This window comes from Tursiops truncatus, chromosome 9 (assembly GCF_011762595.2).
Source record: "Tursiops truncatus isolate mTurTru1 chromosome 9, mTurTru1.mat.Y, whole genome shotgun sequence".
Lineage (NCBI taxonomy): Eukaryota > Metazoa > Chordata > Mammalia > Artiodactyla > Delphinidae > Tursiops > Tursiops truncatus.
In genome coordinates, this window is record NC_047042.1 from 73,591,416 (window position 1) to 73,614,423 (window position 23,008).

Below are 23,008 nucleotides of genomic sequence, written 5' to 3' on the forward strand. Positions count from 1 at the left end.
CCCTGACACCTGGCTGGAGAACCAAGAGCCTGTCATCCACATGGCTCAGAATGAAAGGGAGAATAAAAGAAAGAAAGATAAAGATAAAATAAATTAAAATTAAAAAGTTATTAAAATAAAAAACAAAAAATAGTTATTAAAATTTTTTTAAGTAATTTAAAAGAAAGAAAGAAAGAACAATGAAACCAAAAGACACATCCACCAGTGATAACAAGTGCTGAAAACTATACTAAAAAAAAAATAAAGAAATGGACAGGCAGAACTCTAGGGCAAATGGTAAAAGCATAGCTATACGGACAAAATCACACACAGAAACATACACACTTACAAAAAGAGAAAAGGGGGAAATATATATATATATATATATGTATGTATATAGTTGCTCCCAAAGTCCACCTCCTCAAGTTGGGATGATTCGTTGTCTATTCAGGCATTCCACAGATGCAGAGTACATCAAGTTGATTGTGGAGTTTAATCCGCTGCTCCTGAGGCCCCCAGGATTGATTCCGCTTTGTCTTCTTTGTTCGCACAACTCCCGGAGTTCAGCTTTGGATTTGGCCCCGCCTCTGCGTGTAGGTCGCCTGAGGGTGTCTGTTCTTCGCTCAGACAGAACGGGGTTAAAGGAACCACTGATTCGGGGGCTCTGGCGCACTCAGGCCGGGATGAGGGAGGGACATGGAGTGCGGAGCGAGCCTGCGGCAGCAGAGGCCAGCGTGACGTTGCACCAGCCTGAGGCGCGCCGTGTGTTCTCCCGGGGAAGCTGTCCCTGGATCACGGGACCGTGGCAGTGGCGGGCTGCACACGCTCCCGGGAGGGGAGGTGTGGAGAGTGACCTTTGCTTGCACACAGTCTCTTGGTGGCAGCAGCCTTAGCATCTCATGCCTGCTTCTGGGGTCTGCGCTGATAGCGGCAGCTCGCGCCTGTCTCTGGAGCTCCTTTAAGCGGCGCTCTTAATCCCCTCTCCTCATGCACCAGGAAACAGAGAGGCAAGAAAAAGTCTCTTGTCTCTTCGGCAGCTCCAGACTTTTCCTGGACTCCCTCCCGGCTAGCCGTGGCGCACTAGCTCCCTTCAGGCTGTGTTCACGCAGCCAACCCCAGTCCTCTCCCTGGGATTCGACCTCCGAAGCCAGAGCCTCAGTTCCCAGACCCCGCCCGCCCCGGCGGGTGAGCAGACGAGTCTCTCAGGCTGGTGAGTGCTGGTCGTCCTGATCCTCTGTGCGTGAATCTCTCCGCTTTGCCCTCCGCACCCCTGTTGCTGCGCTCTCCTCCGTGGCTCCAAAGCTTCCCCCACTCCGCCACCTGCAGTCTCCACCCGCGAAGGGGCTTCCTAGTGTGTGGGAACCTTTCCTCCTTCACAGCTCCCTCCCACTGGTGCAGGTCCCGTCCCCATTCTTTTGTCTCTGTTTTTTCTTTTGCCCTACACAGGCATGTGGGGAGTTTCTTGCGTTTTGGGAGGTCTGAGGTCTTCTGCCAGCGTTCAGTAGGTATTCTGTAGGAGTTGTGCCACATGTGGATGTATTTCTGATGTATTTGTGGGGAGGAAGGTGATCTCCATGTCTTACTCCTCCGCCATCTTGAAACTCCTCTGCTAGTGGATAAAATCTTATCTAACACTTAAAACATCTTCAGTTCCCTAAAAAAGAAACAAATGAACAAAACCCTTAAATTTCATACCAGTTTAGATCTTTTTCAAGTAATTTTGTAGATCTCTTCTCTTAAGCTAAATTTAGCCCAAACCCCAATTTTTTAAGTTTGGCTAATGAATGTCTGTAAAAATCCATTAAAATTTTAGGAAATAGATGTAAGCCCTTTTAATAGCACTCTTCTTCCACTCAAACTTTTTCCTTTTCTTTCGTTTCTTTTCTTTTTTAAAAAATAGTTTCTTAGCTTCTTCTTAAGTCATAGTTAGGAGTTTCTAATGAGAATGTCTGACTAAACATGTTACCTATGCTTGGTAAAAGATAAAATTTGTTTAGCTATGATTAATCTAGTTAAGTTGAAAAACACATACTTTGAGAGGTAAAATCTCCTGACTGAGTATAAATTGTTTAAAATCTAGAATACACTGAAAGAGTGAACACTTCATATAAAAATCTATAGAACATGGCTGTACTCAGAGGGAAATTTATAGCTTTAAATGCCTTTATTGTTAAGAAGCAAGCCTAAAAATACACAAAATTCGTATTTTTCTTGAGAATTTTAAAAAAGCAACCAAATAATAAGTTAAAAGAGGGAGCAAGTAAGGATAAAAATTTAATGAAGTAGGAAACAAACAGATAAATGAAAGATATAATAATTCCTCAAAGCCAATTCTTTGAAAAGACCAGTAAAATAGTTAAATCTATCCTTGTCTTTAGTAAGGAAGACTTAAAATATTAGGAATGATGAAGAAGCTTAAGCAAAAATATGGACAAGATTAAAACTATTATTAAAAATTAGTGCAAATCTGTTGAAAAGTTAAAAACCTAGAGGAACTGGATGATTTACTAGCAAAATACAAATGATCAAAATTGAAGAAAGAAGCATAAAAAAACTTGAATAGACAGCTTACCATTGTAAAGTTGGTTCAATGTGGATTAATAAAAATTAAAAGGCACTATCACTAGATAATTTCATAGCTGGGTTCTATTTTACCTTTAATAACATAACTTCCAATATTATTTAAACCATACCAAATCATAGAAAAAAATGAAAAACTTCATTTTCTAAAGCCAGAATAGTATTTGTATCAAAATATGAAAAATTATATAAAAAAGAAAACTAATAAATCACACTTATGAATATAGATATTTAAATAAAATGCTATCAAACAAAATACTACTAAATAGAATTCAGTATGGTATAAAAAATAAAATATCAGGCAAGATTCATGAATAGGAATACAAGGGTGCTTCAATATAAACAATCTATAAATACAATATAATTCGTTACATTGAAGGAAGAAAACCATAAAATAGGGTCAGTAGATGCTAAAACCATAAAATAGGGTCAGTAGATGCTAATAGGGTCAGTAGATGTTCGTGCCCCGGGTCTTACATAAATTCAGCAGTTATTTCTAATAAAACTTCAAAGTAAGAATAGTAGGAGAAAACTTCATTAAAGAGCTTCGTACCTTTTTTGAAACAAACAATCCAAAGTAAGCATTATTTTATTTATTTAAAATTTATTTATTTATTTATTTTTGGCTGTGTTGGATCGTCGTTGCTGCATGTGGGCTTTCTCCAGTTGCCGTGACCGGAGGCTACTCTTCGTTGTGGTGCACGGGCTTCTCATTGCTGTGGCTTCTCTTGTTGTGGAGCACGGGCTCTAGGTGCACGGGCTTCAGTAGTTGTGGCTCGTGGGCTCTAGAGCACAGGCTCAGTAGTTGTGGCGCACGGTCTTAGTTGCTCCGTGGCATGTGGGTTCTTCCCGGACCAGGGCTCGAACCCGTGTCCCCTGCATTGGCAGGCGGATTCTTAACCACTGTGTCACCAGGGATGTCCTAGCATTATTTTAAATGGTGAAAGGTTAATGCCATTTGTCTTAAAATAAGAATAATATTACATGTTCGTGAAAAAATTGTTCACCTAAAAAAACCCCAAGTGATTCTAGCAAAGGCAAACGGAGAGCAAAACCCTGCCAGAATTAATAAGGGACTATGATAAGATGGCTGAATAGTAGATGAGCATACAAAAATAATCAGCTTTTCTTTACACTGGCAACAGCAATCTAGAAGTGGAAATAAAAAGCTATTCAGGGGCTTCCCTGGTGGCGCAGTGGTTGAGAGTCCACCTGCCGATGCAGGGGACACGGGTTCATGCCCCGGTCTGGGAAGATCCCACATGCCGCAGAGCGACTAGTTCCGTGAGCCATGGCATCTGAGTCTGCGCGTCCGGAGCCTGTGCTCTGCAACGAGAGAGGCTACAACAGTGAGAGGCCCACATACCGAAAAAAAGAAAAGCTATTCAATTCACAATAGCAGAAAACCATAAAATACTTAAGGATAAATGTAACAGGAAATGTACAGGACATATATGAAGAAGATTGCAGTCTTATCGAAAGATCTAAAACAACTGAATTAATGGAAAGATATGATTTAGCATCCTAAGATGCGAATCACATCCAAACTTATGTATACATTTAATAAAATCACAATACATCTGAATGAGATTGTTTTTGGAATTTTATTAAACTGAACTTAAATTTCATGTGGGAGGAAATATAAAGAGTAGTTAAGAGTATACACTTTGTAGACAAACTGCCTTGGTTTCAATTCTGGCTCTATTGTTTACTGGCTGTGTTATCTTTGGAATGATATTAACCTTTTCTAACTTTCAATTTTCTCATATTTAAAATGGGGATAGGGTTGTGATGAGTATTAAAGAAGTTAATACTTGTAAAATGCTCAAAATAGTACCTGGTGCATAGTAAGCACTCAATATCCATTAGCTATTATTAGTATTATTATTTATATTATTGTTGTTGTTAATATTGTTATTATATAGAAGACTAAGTGAGCAAAAAGAGACAAAAATTTATGAAGAAGAATTGTGCTTTGTCAGGTATTAAATCATACTTAAAGCCATTAAAAAAACCTAAACACCAAAAACCCAGCAGAATATTAGTGTAGGAGTAGAGAATGGATCAGAGGAACCAAACAGAGAACCCAGAAATAGATCTTTGGCAATATGAGACTATGAAAGATGATATATAAATTGAGTGGAAACATCATTTAATAAATTATGTCTACTATCCAACTAAAAGAAAATAAGACTACATTCTTATCTCACACCATGTATAAACATAAATCATACCTTGAATAAATTCTTTAATTTAAAAAGAGTAATCAATATTTTACAAGAAAATTTAGGATACTATCTGTACAACCTGAAAGTGCAGTAGTATTTTTTAACCAATATACTAATTACAGGTAGATATATTGACTAAATGAAAAATTTAAATTTTGCATATGACAGATGGTACATACATAGTGAAAATAGAAACAGGGAAAATGTTTTAAAAATATTAAAGAAAAAGTTGTTAATATCTATACCTTACAATGAAAAATGAATTAATAAGAAAAGGACAAAAATCTGGTAAAAACAGGCATTTCACAGAAGACAAAACCCACGTTACCAATAAATATTTAAAATTTCACCATTATTAAGGAAAATGCAAATTAAAATGACAAGTTAGCAAAAATTAAAATGTGATGGTACGTATTGTTGGTGATGATGTGAAGAAAAGTAACAGTTCCATCAAATCTTGATGATGGAACTGTTACTTTTTTTTTTTTCTTTTTTTTGTCGTACGCGGGCCTCTCACTGCTGTGGCCTCTCCCGTTGCGGAGCACAGGCTCCGGACGCGCAGGCTCAACGGCCATGGCCCGCAGGCCCAGCTGCTCCGCGGCATGTGGGATCTTCCCAAACCAGGGCACGAACCCGTGTTCCCTGCATCGGCAGGCGGACTCTCAACCACTGCGCCACCAGGGAAGACCCCCACTTTTTAAAAAAAATTTATTTATTTTTGGCTGCGTTGGGTTTTCGTTGCTGCGCGTGGGCTTTCTCCAGTTGCGGTGAGCGGGGGCTACTCTTTGTTGAGGTGCATGGGCTTCTCACTGCTGTGGCTTTTCGTTGCGGAGCACGAGCTCTAGGTGCGTGGGCTTTAATAGTTGTGGCTCGCGATCAATAGAGCGCAGGCTCAGTAGTTGTAGCGGACAGGCTTAGTTGCTCCGCGGCATGTGGGATCTTCCTGGACCAGTGCCTGAACCTGTGTCCCCTGCATTGGCAGATGGATTCTCAACCACTGCGCCATCAGGGAAGCCCTGGAACGGTTACTTTTAAAAGTTGTTTTGTAAAGGATTCTGGCAGCAATAACTTTTAAAAAGAAAAGACACGTACCTGTGACCATGCTGTCTCATTCATGAGAATATATCTTATAGAAATAAAATCACAGAAGCTCAATGATTTATGTACAATGGTGTTATCAGTAGACTTTTTTTTTTTTGGTAGCAAATGCCAGTGAAGATCACAGAGCATCTGACAGAGCTATGTTTTGTGTTTTTTTTAATTTATTTATTTTTTATTTTTGGCTGCGCTGGGTCTCTGTTGCTGCACCCGAGCTTTTCTCTAGTTGAGGTGAGCGGAGGCTACTCTTTGCTGCGGTGCACTGGCTTCTCATTGCGGTGGCCTCCCTTGGTGCCACCAGTTCAGTAGTTGTGTCAGTTTCAGTAGTTGTGGCACACGGACTTAGTTGTTCCATGGCATGTGCGATCTTCCCGGACAAGGGCTTGAACCCGTGTCCCCTGCATTGGCAGATGGATTCTTAACCACTGCGCCCCCAGGGAAGCCCGGAGCTATGTATTTTGAAATTCAAAATCTTACACTTCCAGTCCAGTCTAGTCCAGACTGCAAATAAATGTGGACCAGTGAATTCAAGCACAGAGCTTCCTGAAAGGAGCTTGCATCAAGCTGCTTTCTTATTATAGAATTCTGATGTTGACTCATCAAGAAGGTTACTCTGGTGTTGATTGCTAAAATATTTATTTGTCTAACTAGGTGTTCTTCATTCAGTAGTACCTCAGTCAATTAGCAGAAAGTGTGGGGAGTTAAAAATAGTCTTCTTATTTGTTTGTACTGCTGAAACATATTCTAGTGGAAATTTCTAATCAAATATTACAGAATCATCCCCAAAACATGAAAAAGTTTCTCAGAAAAAAGAAAGTAGGTGTTCCCTACCCTCCTTGATTCTTTTATAATGAGAAGATAATAAGATGAATAAAAATATCATAGCACAATTTACCATGGCTAAAATGTTAAATAAAATTAACTAACCATCTCTAGAGAGGTAGCATTTGGAAGGTATCTAGATCTTGTCTGGGAATATGGTGTCACCCTTAAGAACCTTGACTTTTAGTTTCAAAACATGTGACTACATACATAGCAACCTCAACAAAAGTACATTTGGTAAAGGCATGCGAACTTGGGACTTGAATGCACGGCTTCCAATTCTAAGTCTGATTCTTTTCCGATACATTATCCCTTGTACGTTTCTTACGATCATATGCTAATAAAGGCTATATTTTCAGGCCTTAATAAGAATCTACTTTTCCTTTAATATGAGAATGGCGCAGAGTATTATATCAGCTAAGCATTCTACTCAAGGCCAAATGGAAATGAATGATGTACACAGATTGTTGGTAAATATATCATTCTAAAATTGCAGATCACCAAAGTTTGAGTGTGCATTATGGACCAAGCTCTTTATATGAAGTTACTTCAAATTTTTGCAACTGTTAAAGGAAGGTACTATTACCCCCATTTACAGAGGGAGAACTGAAGGCCAGAATAGACTTGCCCAAAGCTACTTATCCAGTCATTAGCGGAAACAGCTACAAAATAAGTCATTGTGCTCTCTGGTCAATGTTGCCATTCATGTTCTTTATTTTGTTTTAAACTTTATTTTAGAATTAAAAATATTCCACTTGGATTGGCACATTTCACTTCATTGATGTATATTTATTGAATTGCTTTGTATATGACATATTCTTAATTCTTATACTGAGCACCCTTTATAAAAGATGGACTATAATTGCACCTAGCTTATGGTTAGAATTAAGTTACAAAGCTGTTAAGTAACTGAGATTTCACAATAAGCCTGCAGAGCAGGGTTCAAATCCTGGGCCCCATGCCATGCAGTTCAGTATTCCAGCTTTGTTACTTATTGAACCATCACCATTAGCATAGTTTACATGACATCCCAACAGCTCTCTAAATGGACACCGCAAACATAATTCAGATTTCAGCTCACCAGTGACTTGGGAGCAGAGACGCTTAGATTCAGTTCGTCATGGCATTTTCCCAGGGTGCACCCAACCTGGAAATTCTCCCAAGTATGGGGGGAAATTTCACACTGAGAAATCCCATTCCATCTAAGGCAGGCCAAAGAAGATGACCAGTCACTTACCAGGCATCATGCCAGGCAGGCCTGGGGCACCCCAGGGATGCAGGCGTGGCTTACTGACTGAACGTGCTGAACAGACCAGGCACGGGACAGAGTACATTATCATAGGAGCTCAAAATTAATAGCGTTCTGAAACTAAAAATGAAACAGAGTAGCTTGTGGTTATAATTGAAATAGATTAACTTGGTACCAGGAAACCATCTAAGCAATTCCTTCCTTGAATCCCTCATTTTCTTAATGTATTTTCTCCTTTCCCGGACCAGTTCCAGGTCAGGATTTGAGGAGTGATACTCAAAGGAATGGCTATTTCTGGTCTTTTTTGGAGGAAATTGATAGTTTTCCATTCAATCTGAACATGTAAAGTCTAAGCTCACTTGAGGATCTTCCAATTTCTTTCTCTAATATTACGTTTCAGCCTACTCATATGGGAAGGAAGAAAGAGATTTTTTTTTTCCTTCTCCCTCCTATTTCCTTGGCTTGTTTAAAGGATGAATATTACAGGCTCCTGTGAGAGAAATTTGGCTAAAACAGCCTCTTATTTATTCTGTCTTAAGAGAAGAAAATTATTGAAATAAATTGCATTTGTATTCTTTGGACATTTACATTCACTAGGGATATTTGCTAAAGTGTCAATTATAGTTCCTTGTCTTCTATCATTTCCTATCTTTCCCTTCACTTTTCTTGTCTCTTTATGCTGCCAGTATCTTCCTACTTTTTCCTACAGATGTCTACTTCTTCTGACAATTATTCCTTTTCCCATTTTCTTTCTTTTTCTATGCTGTACACCTTTCTTATTTTCTTATATGCAACTGTTTCTTTGTCACTTAACGTTTGTTTACCTTTCCTTCATCCATTCTCTCCTTTTTTCTTCCTTCATTCCACAAATATTTGTTAAACTCTTGCACTGGGCTAGGATTCTACACCTTCCAAATCTATAATCCCCTAAATGTAACTGTATTATTAGCGTACCATCAAAATAACTACTGATATTTCTAAATTTTAAAAAAAATAGAAATTTTAACTGATAGTGTATTGAATTCAAATTTGAAAAAAAAAACTCCAATAATTCCAGAAACCTCTCGTTTTTTAAGATTGTGTCAGAGGGCTTCCCTGGTGGCACAGTGGTTGAGAATCCGCCTGCCAGTGCCAGGGACACGGGTTCAAGCCCTGGTCTGGGAAGATCCCATGTACCGAGGAGCAATTAAGCCCGTGTGCCACAACTACTGAGCCTGTGCTCTAGATCCCGTGAGCCACTACTACTGAGCCCGCGAGCCACAACTACTGAAGCCCGCACACCTAGAGCCCGTGCTCCACAACAAGAGAAGCCACCGCAATGAGAAGCCCACGCACCCCAACAAGCAGTATCCCCCACTCGCTGCAACTAGAGAGAGCCCGCACACAGCAATGAAGACCCAACGCAGCCAAAAAAAAAAAAGATTGTGTTAGAAAATGTGCCTCCTTTACAAAAGCCTGCACTCAATCTATTCATATAAGATAAATTATTCTTTCTTTTCCTCTAAAAGATTTAATTTTTTAAAAAGGGAATGGGATATGGGGAAGGAAAATATGGTGCAGCAGAGAAGAAATACACATGTGAGCCTACTAATTGCTCTAAATTGAGTACAGAGGTTGTGCTGCATAGAACTGCTCACTAAAGGCTTAAAGGCTGAGGTGCTCCTGGACATGCTCCCTTAGCAAGACTGAGATTTAAAACCTCGGGTGTGGAATTTAGCTGTAGTCCTTGTTATTTGGATGGAATCCTGGTTATGTGGCCTGGTCCATGAGTTGAACAAAAAAATTCAGTCCAGTGGAAAGAAATGAAGCACTTCGTTTCACGTGTCTCATAACTACAGAAGGTCCTCCTCATTACAGTGCTCTATGGGTCTCAATGACCTCTCTGTGTTGTATTTCTCCAGTGCCTGAGTAGCTAGCTCCACTGGGTCCTGCTGTATATCCTCCAACATGTCAGCATTTTTTAAGTCACATTTTTTATCCTTTTTGGTCCCCTTAGCTCAGGAGTATTGACAGCAACCATTCTTTGGGGGCAGTGGCTGGCATGGTTCTAAGCCTACAGGAGCTGCCAACTAGCTTTTAATACAAATGATCATGTACTAATTTACCAGCTTTGTGAGTTTACAGTTTTGTGTATGAAGTTCTATTTGACTTTCATATGGTGGATAACAAAAACAAATGGACAATATAAGTAACCATTTTGGCAATTTAAATACAGGTAATGTTCATGTCAGTTCAAGGAGAGCGGATGTACTGCTTCTAGATTGTGAAAGCAAAAGGAGGAATAGAGTGGAAGAGTATTTTTAATAGAGGGAAAGAGAAGAAGGTGGTAACAAAAGAAAAGAGAAGATGTATGGGGTTGAGAAAAGAAAAGGCAAAGAACTTGTTTTGAATTAAAGAGAGAATCCTATCCATCTAACTCGTCACATTCTCAAGTCTCAGGGCAAACCTCACCTATTCCAGAAAGCACTATAGCATTTTCTACTTACTTTACAATACTTCTATATTCTGAACAATTAATTTGCCAATTAATTGCACGTTGTTTGATTATCTTAAAATGGTTAATTCATTCTTTCGGATGTTTTTTAGCTTTCTCCAGGATTATGGCTTATTTTCCAAGTTAGACTTACAATGACTGCAATTTGAGGACTGTTTCTTATAAATTCTAATCTTTCACAATGTCTAGCATGGTTGTTGCCACAGAGTTCATTAACTGGAGAAGGGATGACAGGACACGTGTGGCAGGGAGGTGACAGGAGAGACAGAGCGGATGGGGAGAGGACATAAGAATGAGGTGGGAGGATGGATGAGGGAGAAGGCTGTGTTGTTTGGGTGGGTAAGTGAGAGAAGTGTGGAAAAGAGATGCCTTGTACCCCTGGTCACTGAATATGCTTAGATACTGCAGGGAGCTGTAAATGGTATTCTTTTAGTTTCTCTTATTAGGAGGTTTATTCATCTTTGGGGATTTCCTTTTAAAGGAGTGAATTGAAATTGAAAGGAAGTGCACTTTAGCACATTAATAGCCCTTGGGTTTGTAAAATGGTCAATGGATGATATACACACATCTTTACGTATCATAAATATGCATAAGCTTTACTTTCTGATATTTTCCAATTCTTATTTAATTATAAATAACATTTGAAAAATTAAAGTTTTCTTTATAAAATTTCAACAATGTTTTGAGCAATTGAAATGCATTTAAAATAACTGAGATGCGGTGTTCACAATTTCTGCTGTGGTTAAATCAGAAGTCTGATATACGATTGCATTTGAAGGAAAATGTACCTTTCAAATTCAGATCCAACATACTGACAATTCCTCTCTGTCTATTTTTGATAATAGGACATCTCCAAATTTGCAGAGAAAGACAACATAGTTCTTGGAGATGGTGGAATCACATTGAGTGGAGGTCAGCAAGCAAGAATTTCTTTAGCAAGGTGAATATCTGATTATTGGTCCAGTGAGCATTTGTTGTAAATATCATGCATGTAAAAAATTATAGATGATTCTCCATTTCTTTATATTCTGTTTCTGGAATTGAAAAATGCCCAGGATCTTATAGGTAGCAGGTTAAGAATAACCTTTAAGAATTATAGTTAATGATAGAGTGTTCATGTCTGATAAAGCTGATGGCTTTTTAAAAATGCATACCTTTATGTTGGTGTATGTGTTTGTTTGCCTCATGATATGATTTACTACAAATGGAAAACCCTGGCACTCTGCCTAGCCCAGGAAAGAGAAGATGTAAATTTTTATTTAGTCCTTCATACAGTTCCTTGCTCGCCCCATCCCAAAATGTACACACCTGCTCTAGGCTTCTGTTTATGCTACTTGGTTTCAATAAACATAAATTTTCAAAATTTTCAACCTAACTAATTAATCTCATGACAGAGATAGCAGGGCAAATGATGTCACTTAGCTTAAAGTCTGTAATCTTTAAAGAAAAATAAATAGGACAAGCACATCTAATATAGTGGGGGCTATGGTGGTCCCTCGGTGGAGACATTCTTGGCCTAAGCATTTTGAAGTGTCAAAGGGAAGTGTGTATATATATATATATATATATATAGTTAATTTGTGTCAAGAAGAAACCTTTGCGGTTAAATTGTAACTCTCAGTTTAAAAAATTATTGGTGATGTGGTATGGCAAATGTTACTCCAGTTTTATTTGAACAAGATTCTTCTTACTGTGTTGCCGAAGTTGTTAGCAAGAAATCACCTAGACTTATTGATATTTTGGCTTCTTTCCCTTACTTTCTTGTGCTTTCAAAAGCTGGGACAGGAAACTAACTCACTGAGCACCTACAGTTGCCTAGTACTATTCTGGGTTGGGTGTGCATGAGTACATGTGTAATTTTACTTAATCCCCATATCACTCTGCCAAAAAAGGATTGTTCTCCCCAACTTATAGAAGAGATAAAGAGATAAATGAGGAGGTTAGATCTTAACTTGCCAAAATCCATACCGGGAAATTCTAGGGTTACAATTTGAACCAGGTCGTCTTGACTCTACATTAAACCACACCTTGATCTTGGGATTACAAGGTCAAGTAATAAATCAATAGATATGGATAATTCACAGATAAAATAATATTTTCTAAATAACTGAAAGTTGATTAATCTGTGAGCCAAAGTAAGACTTGTCTTAAACATTTCATTTCAAATTTAGGTAGGATATGCTCTATGGCTTCAGGCATTCAGAATAGAATTGAGTTTGTATTTACCAGTTGAAGATGCAGTTTTATTATAAAATGCACACAGTTTGAGGCATTAAAGAAAATAATTGTTTATTGCTCTTCTGATCTGAATGTGTCATGTATTGTCCATTTGGGGATGGTGAATATGTTATTTCTGATCTCTTGAGAAACTGTGGTCATAGATGTGTAGATAGAGAGAAGAGCTGAGTAAGGGAAGAAAGCCCTCGAGGGTACATTTAGATGGGGGACTTTTATCTAGTTCTTACGTGTTATCTTCAGAAATAATTTACACTGCAAAGGTTCTTCTAGATTTTACTTTGACTTTTTGTCAGTTCTGTTTTTTAATTATTATTATTATTACTTCTCTCAGTTACCTGCTGACTAAACACAGTTTCCTTTTTTACAGAATTATACGTAAACACTGAATGCTATGTGACTGGCACAGGTATAGGGTACTAACAACCACAGCTGAAAAAATTTAAATGTTATGAAGAAATTGCCTCACTTCCGTTCATATGGGACCATATCTTCATCTTATTACTGTCCTAAGATCAACTTAATGAAGATTTTACTTGCCATAAAATTTTATTTTTTAACTTAGAAAATAGTAAAATTTTCTGAAATTTTATAATATGAAATAATATGGGTATACATTTTCATTGCAAATTTTTCATCCTTCACTTGTGTGGCATTTTTATGAGTATGGTCCAGAAACGAAGACTATAAGGAGCGAAGAGCAATGTCAATCATACAGCCGTAACAACACTGCTATCAATTTGTTGGTAACAGTCAACACTGAAAAAATATTTAAAAAATAATTTCACATAAGTGCTGCAATTTAATTTCTGTCTCTGACATTTTACAGGTTTGAAACAGTCTATTCTTCTTTGTTTCCCACCAAAATGCAAGACCTTTGAGGGCAGAACTTGTGTAATTTTTACGATTGTATTCCCAGCATGTGGCATAGTGCTTGGCTGTAAATAGATACTACTGTTAAAAGGTTTTCTTTTTCTTTTTGAGATAATATTTAAAATTGTAGGTATGGTGTGATTCAGTTTGTAACTTTTGTAACTTCAAGTGTATGTCACTTATATTTAGCAAAACCACTTCAGCAGTTTTTGGAGTATTGTGAAAAGCCATAAAAATCACATATGACTTATCTTTTTGTTCTTCACTTAAAATAATCCATACCAAAAGACATGGGAAATATTGAAGGAATCCAATTTCATTTCCATTTTCTTTTTAGAGCAGTATACAGAGATGCTGATTTGTACCTATTAGACTCTCCCTTTGGATACCTAGATGTGTTAACAGAGAAAGAAATATTTGACAGGTATGTTCTTTGAATAACTTATTCATGCTAAAAGACAAGAAGGAACAACTATACCACCATAGGCTGCATATTACTGCTTGAGAAATATGTCCACCATTGTGACTCAGAATGGCAGAATGTAATGTAGCCACTTACTCAAATCTGATCTTCCCTCTATGGTCAACATTAAAGATCACGTCCACTTTTCTGTCCACCTTATGCTGAACCAATTTTTCCCATTATTACTTTAACAATCACTATTTATGTAGGTTTTTATAGTATTATTGTCTTGTGACATAGCTTATATTATTTTAATTGATTATTATACTTAAACTTTTTATTCACTTTTTTCGTGTTAGTATTTTATTTTATCTCCTCCTTAGGTAGTAAACTTCTTAAGGAACCAAAGAAACTGAAGGTTTTAATGTTTTAATATAGGTGAATGCTCAGACTATTCATCTACCTCAATACCTCCTTCAGAACCTTCTCGTCAGTCACACAAAGCTCAGGGTATACATTTCATTGGAGCTCCCATTAGGGCTCAACGTATGTGAAGTTCCTACCAGGAACAGTTAGTTATATAACTTGATTTTAAGGTTTCAAAATAATTTCATAGACTATAAAGTAGTTTATTAAGAGAATTATCATGATTCATTTTAATCAATAAGGATGTAGATTGTGTGTGTATAAAATGGCCATATTTTTCCTAGAAGCACCTTTCCTAGAATTTAGCAAAATTTAATACCTATGATACTATTTTTATAATCCTGTAACTATAAGTACCTTCTTACCAATATAAACTTTGCTAGTTATGTTAGTATGTTAGAGTATAGACTAGAATGATGCCTCTTTCTATCAATATATAATATAAAATGTTTTAATGCCAAAAAGAAATTGGTCTCAGATGGTTCTAGTCAGGATTTACTTCTAGACTTAGAGGGAAGTTTTGTTGGAGGACGGTCAAATGTATTATCCAATTCTCAGGTTTGTTATTGTTATTGTGTTTTTTGTTTTTTGTGGGTTTTTTTGTGGTACGCGGGCCTCTCACTGTTGTGGCCTCTCCCATTGCGGAGCACAGGCTCCGGACACGCAGGCTCAGCGGCCACGGCTCACGGGCCCAGCCGCTCCGCGGCATGTAGGATCTTCCCTGACCGGGGCACAAATCCATGTCCCCTGCATCGGCAGGTGGACTCTCAACCACTGCGCCACCAGGGAAGCCCTGTTGTTGTGTTTTTAACAAATAAAATTAGTCTTAATATAAGCTCTTGAGGACAAAATTGGTGGTCAACTTAAAATATAAAAGGAAATGAGTAGAAAGTTTAAAGAACAAGAAAGCTCTGACATTTTAGAAGACATGTAGAAATATAAACCCTAAGGAATCTTAAAGGTCATCTAACGATTCCCTTATTTTCTAGATGAATCAGCCATGACCCAGAGGGTAACCAGTTCATTCAAAGTCAAATGTTTATTTAATATCAGATATTTAATTTCATTCTAGGTCTGTTAACACTCAACTTTATAATGTAGCATACTATAATAATTCAATAATACAGTATTTCATGTCATAATAATTCAAGAAGTGCAAATTAGTTACTATTGAATATTTACTTAAGTATAATAATAACATTGTATGGTAGAGGTTTTATACAAGAATAGGTTAATAAAATGTTAAAATGCAATATATATACTATTGTAATAAATTGTTTATTAAAATTAATATTTATATATTTTTATATTCTTAAAGCTGTGTCTGTAAATTGATGGCTAACAAAACTAGGATTTTGGTCACTTCTAAAATGGAACATTTAAAGAAAGCTGACAAAATATTAATTTTACATGAAGGTAGCAGCTATTTTTATGGGACATTTTCTGAATTACAAAATCAACGGCCCGACTTCAGCTCAAAGCTCATGGGATATGACACTTTTGACCAGTTTACTGCAGAACGAAGAAATTCAATCATAACTGAGACTTTACGGCGTTTCTCACTAGAAGGAGATACTTCTGTGTCCTGGAATGAAACGAAAAAGCAATCTTTTAAACAGACTGGAGAGTTTGGTGAAAAAAGGAAGAACTCCATTCTCAATTCAATCAGCTCTATGAGGAAATTTTCATTTGTACAGAAGACTCCATTACAAATGAATGGCATCGAAGACGATTCTGTTGAGCCTTCAGAGAGAAGACTATCCTTAGTTTCCGGTTCTGAACTGGGAGAGGCTATCCTGCCTCGGAGCAACATGATCGATGCTGGTCCCACATTTCAGGGACGAAGGAGGCAGTCAGTCCTGAACCTTATGACCCGCTCCTCGGTGAACCAAGGTCAAAGCATTCACCGAAAGACAGCGACATCCACACGAAAAATGTCACTGGCCCCTCAGGCGAATTTAACTGAAATAGATATATATTCAAGACGGTTATCTGAAGATACTGGCTTTGAAATAAGTGAAGAAATTAATGAAGAAGATTTAAGGGTGTGTATAAGTAATCAGTGTGGTGTTTCTGTGTTTTCCTTTCTTTTTTTTCTTTTGGCCACAAAAAGTGGGATGTAATACATACTATGTAGCAAAATTTACTCAAATTTGAGTTTAGGATGAGGTTTATTTTTAAGATTCCCAAAGTCCAAAGTATGTAAATTATGTAAGCAACTTCGAAATGTGAAAGAATCAACTATTTCCTTTTGTGATGTCTCTTACTGTAAGATGTATTGTAAGTCAAAGCAAGGACTAATATTGAGTCCTTTACTAAGCAGTGATAATCATTATTGTTAATGAGAAAAATTATGAATTATTATAAATCTGTTTCATTACCCTCCTAAAACCTCTGTGGGAAGAGGTGGAGTGAAAACAAATATATAAACAAATAATAGCTTCAGTTATTGAGAGACAAAGAAATGTTTCTGTATGCAGGTAGCCTCTATAAGGTATATAAACATCTAGTCTCTCAACAGGACTAACATTCTGGCTTATACCTCAGTCTTGCCTGAATTTAGTTAATGTGAGCTTTTTTATCATTTAAATTTCATTATACGTAGGATTTCTGGGCAGGTTTCTTTTAAAGAAGGTATGTGAAATTCAACATATACTAGTGCCAACGTTCAGGTAGAAAGTCTTTTATATTAAGTTCTAAAGAATAAAATGCTTTTATTTTTAAAATAGGAGGCAATAGAAAAGAGGAGGTTTTTTTTTAAAACTAGAAAAATTCCTTAAGTGCCTTGGATGAAACAGTGTTGTAATAAATTGATATGTTTAATAGCGTAGATCAATTACGAGTAGTGTGACCTTTGGCAAGTCACATGTCATTTAATGTCTCTGGGCCAAAGTTTCTTTCTTTGTAAAATGAGGGAACAGAATAGATGATCTCTAAAATACATACTTTCAGTGTTTCTATAATCTTAAAAAAGATTTCCTAAAAGATAATTTATCTGTATGGTTTTAATACCAATCTGAATGAATTTCTCAAACCTGATTCTATAAGTTTAATTGTAAAGAATGATCACTTTGACTGATAATAGTATTTATTGATTGCTTCTAGTGCCATGAGCATATTCTTAGAAGATCCTCTCATTATCCTCATTTATAGAGAAGGAAACTAAATTTTAGAGAAGTTCAGCTGCCTGAATTCAAGCAGCTCCTAGGAAGTCAATGATAGAGTCCAGATTCAAATCCAGGTTTACTTGACTTCGAAAATTTTTACATCTAACCAGTGTGTCATATTCCAATTTCCTAGGACCCTTTCTTTGATGTTCTAGTGCTTCTTCTGTGAATTTTGTTGACTTTATAAGAAACAAAACTATCCTTTCCCTTTGAAATATCTGGATTTTCTCTCTTTCAAATTATTGAACTATAGCTCTCAAAGTTAAGTCAAGGACGGTTCTGGGAAGCTTCAGTTTGCTGGTACCATTTATTTGATAAAATGTGTGACACTGTTAAGCATTAAAATGGTAAAATTGTTCAAAAACAATACAGTCGTTTTATCAGCAATATTACATTCAGAGTTTGAAGAATCGCAGTGTTTCTCATTTTTCAAAAAGCTATGTTGCTCCAGTGGACATTATATTGGCTGTGGAATGACATCACATGTGTCATTCATAATGGTTTATATTTGTTGAAATTCACTTAGTTTCAAATAGTAATATTCCTTTATTTCCACACATTCAAAATAAAACCACAGTGCTGGTGTGAACCTGTATTGTCACATTGTAATAACTATGATTCTTTTTTTCAGGAGTGCTTTTTTGATGATGTGGAGAACATACCAGCAGTGACTACATGGAACACATACCTTCGATATATTACTGTCCGCAAGAGCTTACTTTTTGTGCTAATTTGGTGCTTAGTCATTTTTCTGGCTGAGGTAAGAATTTTCTGTTATTAAATATTAATGTGATTTAAAGTTAAATTAGGAATAGTTTGGAAGGATATATATATATATATATATATATACACACATGTATAAATGTATATATATGCATAAATGTAAGTGTATATATGAAATTTTATATCATATAATGATATGTATAGTTCTTCTACTGATATTTTATTACTTCATACATAGCATATAAAATATACTTAAGCACATATCTTCTATATGAAGAGTTTTTGAGACATTCAAAACCTCAAAGTAGAATGTCTTTATATGAATCGAATTTAAACAATGAAAATTATTCTGTACTAAATATTAAATTCATTTGACTCTAGATATTGCATTATTAAATATGCCAGTGATGAATCACCACCTTTAAAAGACTATTTCCTCACAAAATAAAATAAATATATATTAGTGGCTTAGAAATCATTTTAAATAAGCCTTTCAGAGATTCAAATCACCCATTTGCTTACAGAATTCTTTTGTCTTCAATGCCACCATCATGGTCTCTTTACCATGCTGCTCTCCTTCACATCACCAGGTTAAAATAAAAGAGGGGGGCAGTAGGTCACAGGTTCAGTTCTGCATTAAGGTAAGAGGTTTCTGAAGCTGGTTGGTGAATGAGGTTATTCTCTAGGTCAGGAGCAGCCACTTAAATGAGAAAAGAGGCTTGGCAGAGGATGTCTAGTGGTGAAGTGGCTTGGGGGCTGGATGGAGAATATTTGCCCTCCAGTTGTCGAACGGGGGCAGTCGTAACTCAACACCAGCCAAGGACTTCCCATGAGGGGTTTTGGGATCAGTTTCACTAAACCTTCTTATTTTTCAACATAAGATGAAACTACAGATTTTTTCTGTAAAAATTTCTCATTTTTAAGTGTGGGTAGTTGGTTAAAGCAAAACAAACAAATGAACACTACGTGGGTACAAAAAAACATATCTGTGGATTGGATTCAGCCTGTGAATGACTACTCTAGATATTTATCTCAGAGGATACTGCTGGATGTGTCCTAATATACAGCCTGAATCCAACATAAAGGCCCAGGCTGCCTTCAGGGGGAGAAATGACCCAGGTGAAGTACTGCCTCTCCTGAGGGTGTATAATTATATACATACCTGGAACCCAAACTTAAAACTACACCGTTGTCTTATTAGGCTGCTTCTAACCTCAGTTAAGAAGTCCACATAAAATATTATCACTCCTCCTTGACCAAATAAAGTAGTGTAAAATATTAAAGGTATGTACCAAAAGTTGTACATACCACTTCACCTATAAAGTGTTGGTTTCCATTTGATCTTTGAGTTTTGATGATATCACTTCTTTTGCTCTACTACTATTTTAAATTAATAAAACAAATGGAGGCTGAATGTGAGATGCGGTATTGCATAGCGCCACCTCTGGACTCAGACTGATCTGGCTGTGAATTCTAATTCTGTGTTTTTAACACTATGACACTGAACAAGTTAGTTAACCTCTCTGAGCCTCAGTTTCCTCATCTATAAAATGGAGGTTGTAATAGTACCAATTTCAAAGGTCATTTTTGTGGGTTAAGAGATATCATGATTATAAAGCACTTACTGTAGGGCTTGGCATATAATGAGCAATGCTAATTGCTATTCTTACTAATATCCTTAATGTCTATCATCATTATAAAGCTCAAGTTAGTTTGAGGTGAACAAGTCCATGACAGAGATATAGTAAAAATTTCAATAATTCCTTTTACAGTTTAACAAAACTATGGGGTTGAGTAACTTGAGACTCTCACATGAGGTAATGAAAATTACGTTGAAATGTATTTTTAATTTACCTCATTAATCTCTGCCAGTCATGCCAAATGACCAACATTAATGCGAATGAAACTCAGTCTTGTGCCACAGTTAATCTCAAACCAGCCCTTTGTCATTGTTAATGATTTGAACCTCTTCATTGAAAGATCAACATTACTTGACTGTCTTCAGTTTAGTTTTATGAGAAAAAATGGTCCTATCTGAATGTGGTGGTGATTTATGTTCACTTACAGGACCCTTGTCCCATGTAGAGCTGTAGAGCTGAACTTACATGCCTTTCAACGCAGTGTATAGTTAATTAATTAGAGACTGAGCGTTGAGCCACTGAACATGTGTACAATATTATTAGCTCACTTACTCAAGAAGACAGTGGTCCTTTGTCTTTAGGCTAGAAACCAAACTACAACAGAGGATGTAAATGTTGTATAACTTCCCATTATTAGTTGAGCTCTCACAATTATTGCAAAAACTTTTCTTTTTAATGGACAAAATAACCAGTAATGTCATTTTCTAGGCAAGAAATAATATAAAAAATTATGAGCCTTTTTTGGCCCAATATCCTGAAGGCATTGCCAATTGACTGGTTCTCAGAATTTTGAATAACAAAAACTTGGTGATAGTAGAAAAAGAGTAATTGTTTTCATCATGTGCACCGTTATACAGCTAAACAAATCATTCAGATGTTCACAATTCTGTCACATCTTTGAATCAAAATTTACATAATTTTACTTTTAGACTAAGCTCCTTTCTTAATACCAATGTGCCTCTTCTCATTACCATTGAAATATCTCATATGTGCTTTGCATCATGGTACCAGTGCTAATCCAGGAAGATAGTTTAGGTCTTTTAAACTTTATTTAGAGCCTCATACTCAACATGATCAGAGAACCTAAAGAAAAGTTAAGATACATTTCTTCCTTTGTGGAAGTGATGTACCCATTTTTAGTTTTCATAGGGGCCACTTCAATCTAGATCTTATAATTTTATAGAGTAGGTTCAATAAACTTCCCTTTTAGAGTATGAAAGTAATAACTTTTTTATTTCTTCAAAGTGCTAAACTGAAAAAATTAGTTTGGTCTACTCAGTTTGTTACCAATTATCATTAGAGTGTCATTTTGATAAAGGAGTCAGTCTAGCTTATATTTTTATACTGTTTTCTTTACCATAGAACAATATCTTCTGTTAAGTTCTTAGATATTAGCACCAGGGATATAGGCTTTTAAATTTCTATTATGTTGGTCTCTCTAGTGCTCTAACTTGGCAGTACAGCATTGACTAGATAGAGAAGAAACGCAAATTATACAGTAGGAGGCAGTTTCCTCCTTACTTTTACAACAACCAGAGGGTATTATTGTTGCCTGGAGTATCTAAAGATCCAGTTTCGTCCTTTTATTCCTGAGAGTTTTAAGAAAAGTGTCAGAGAACTGCTATATACTATTCCCTTATGATTTCCCTTCTGTTTGCTAATGAGGAATCACTAGGTGGCTTTACATTATTAGTATACACAATATATGCTCCCATAATACCTTAATGATAGTTATACCTTTATTGATAGTAATACTTTTAAGGCAGCATTGCTTAGCAAGTGTCTATGTTTTAGGGCGTGATTTAACCTGCAAAGCATTGAAATCTGCGATTAAGTCATAACAAGGTGTCACTTTACTATTACTGCCTGTCATTCATTCAGCCACTTACTAATTCAACACGTACTTTTTAGTTCTTTCAGTATGTCAGGCATAATTCTATATGCTGTGTATACCATGAAGTACAAAACAGAGTGTACAGATAGAATACACTAATGTACTTATGTTAGCAGAGCATTCGTAATACTGTGCTCCTTGGTGAAAACTCAAAATGCCAATACTATTTTAATGGTAGTCATTTACATACAGATCTCCTTGTGTGACTTGGGAAGAGCTCTGAATTCTGCATTTGTACAGAACTTATAGAATGAATTGGTTCCAGTTCTTTATCTTTATCCTACATAACATATCATGATATGTTATGCTTTTTTAAATGTTTTCTATGTGATTAGTATATAATTTCTGTCTGTTGACATTGGTATTTTTTATTTTAAAAAAATATTTATTTATTATTTATTTGGTTGCACTGGGTCTTAGTTGTGGCAGGCGAACTCTTAGATGTGGCATGCACGTGGGATCTAGTTCCCTGACCAGGGATTGAACCCAGGCCCCCCCCATGGGGAGTGCAGAGTCCCAACCATCATGCCACCAGGGAAGTCCCTGTATTTTTTATTTAAGTATACTCTTATTTATCCCTTCCTTTATTTATTAAGTACAGATTTACCGAATGCCTACTGTTTACAGGGTGTTGTTTTAGACACTAAGGCTATAATAGGAAAGAGAACAGAGGATAAATACATTTTGATGGAAATAATCACAGAGTGTAATAAGTGCCTTATTAATATAAGGCACTTATATTATAATAAGGGCTAATATAAAGCTGGGCAAAGGAGGGTAGACAGGGAAGGCTTCCTGACGAAATGACATTTCATTCATACCCGAAAGATAAGAAGGACTCAGACATGCAGAAACTGGGGCAAATGCAAAGGTCTTGGAAAAGTTTGGTAAATTATGGAAACTGAGAGGAGGCCAGCACAATTGGAACAGTGGGAGAGAGAAGTGAGGGGCATGTCACGTGGTGACATTGGAAAAGCAGGCCAGAAACAGGTTTGCAGAACCATTGGCTGAAGTAAAGAGTTTGGGTTTTATTTTAAATGCAACAGGAAGCCTTTGAAAGGCTTCATTCAGGGTATGATACGATTTTTTTATGCTTTAAAAAAGATCACTCTGTCTGCTATATGGAAAATGGATTGGATGGAGACACGAAGGGAGGCCGGAACATCTGTTATGACAGGAAGGGATTGCTGTTATTAA

General features: G+C 36.6%; 1 protein-coding gene across 3 annotated transcripts in view; it reads left to right on the forward strand.

The window, feature by feature from the left end:
• Window positions 1-23,008, forward strand: part of CFTR (CF transmembrane conductance regulator) — a 196,237-nt gene that overhangs the window by 101,431 nt on the left and 71,798 nt on the right. For all 3 annotated transcript variants that reach the window (XM_019924883.3, XM_019924893.3, XM_019924896.3), the window contains 4 exons: window positions 11,296-11,390; window positions 13,896-13,982; window positions 15,706-16,432; window positions 18,186-18,314. In XM_019924883.3, coding sequence (XP_019780442.1) covers window positions 11,296-11,390; window positions 13,896-13,982; window positions 15,706-16,432; window positions 18,186-18,314 — 1,038 coding nt within the window. The remainder of the gene's footprint in view (window positions 1-11,295; window positions 11,391-13,895; window positions 13,983-15,705; window positions 16,433-18,185; window positions 18,315-23,008) is intronic.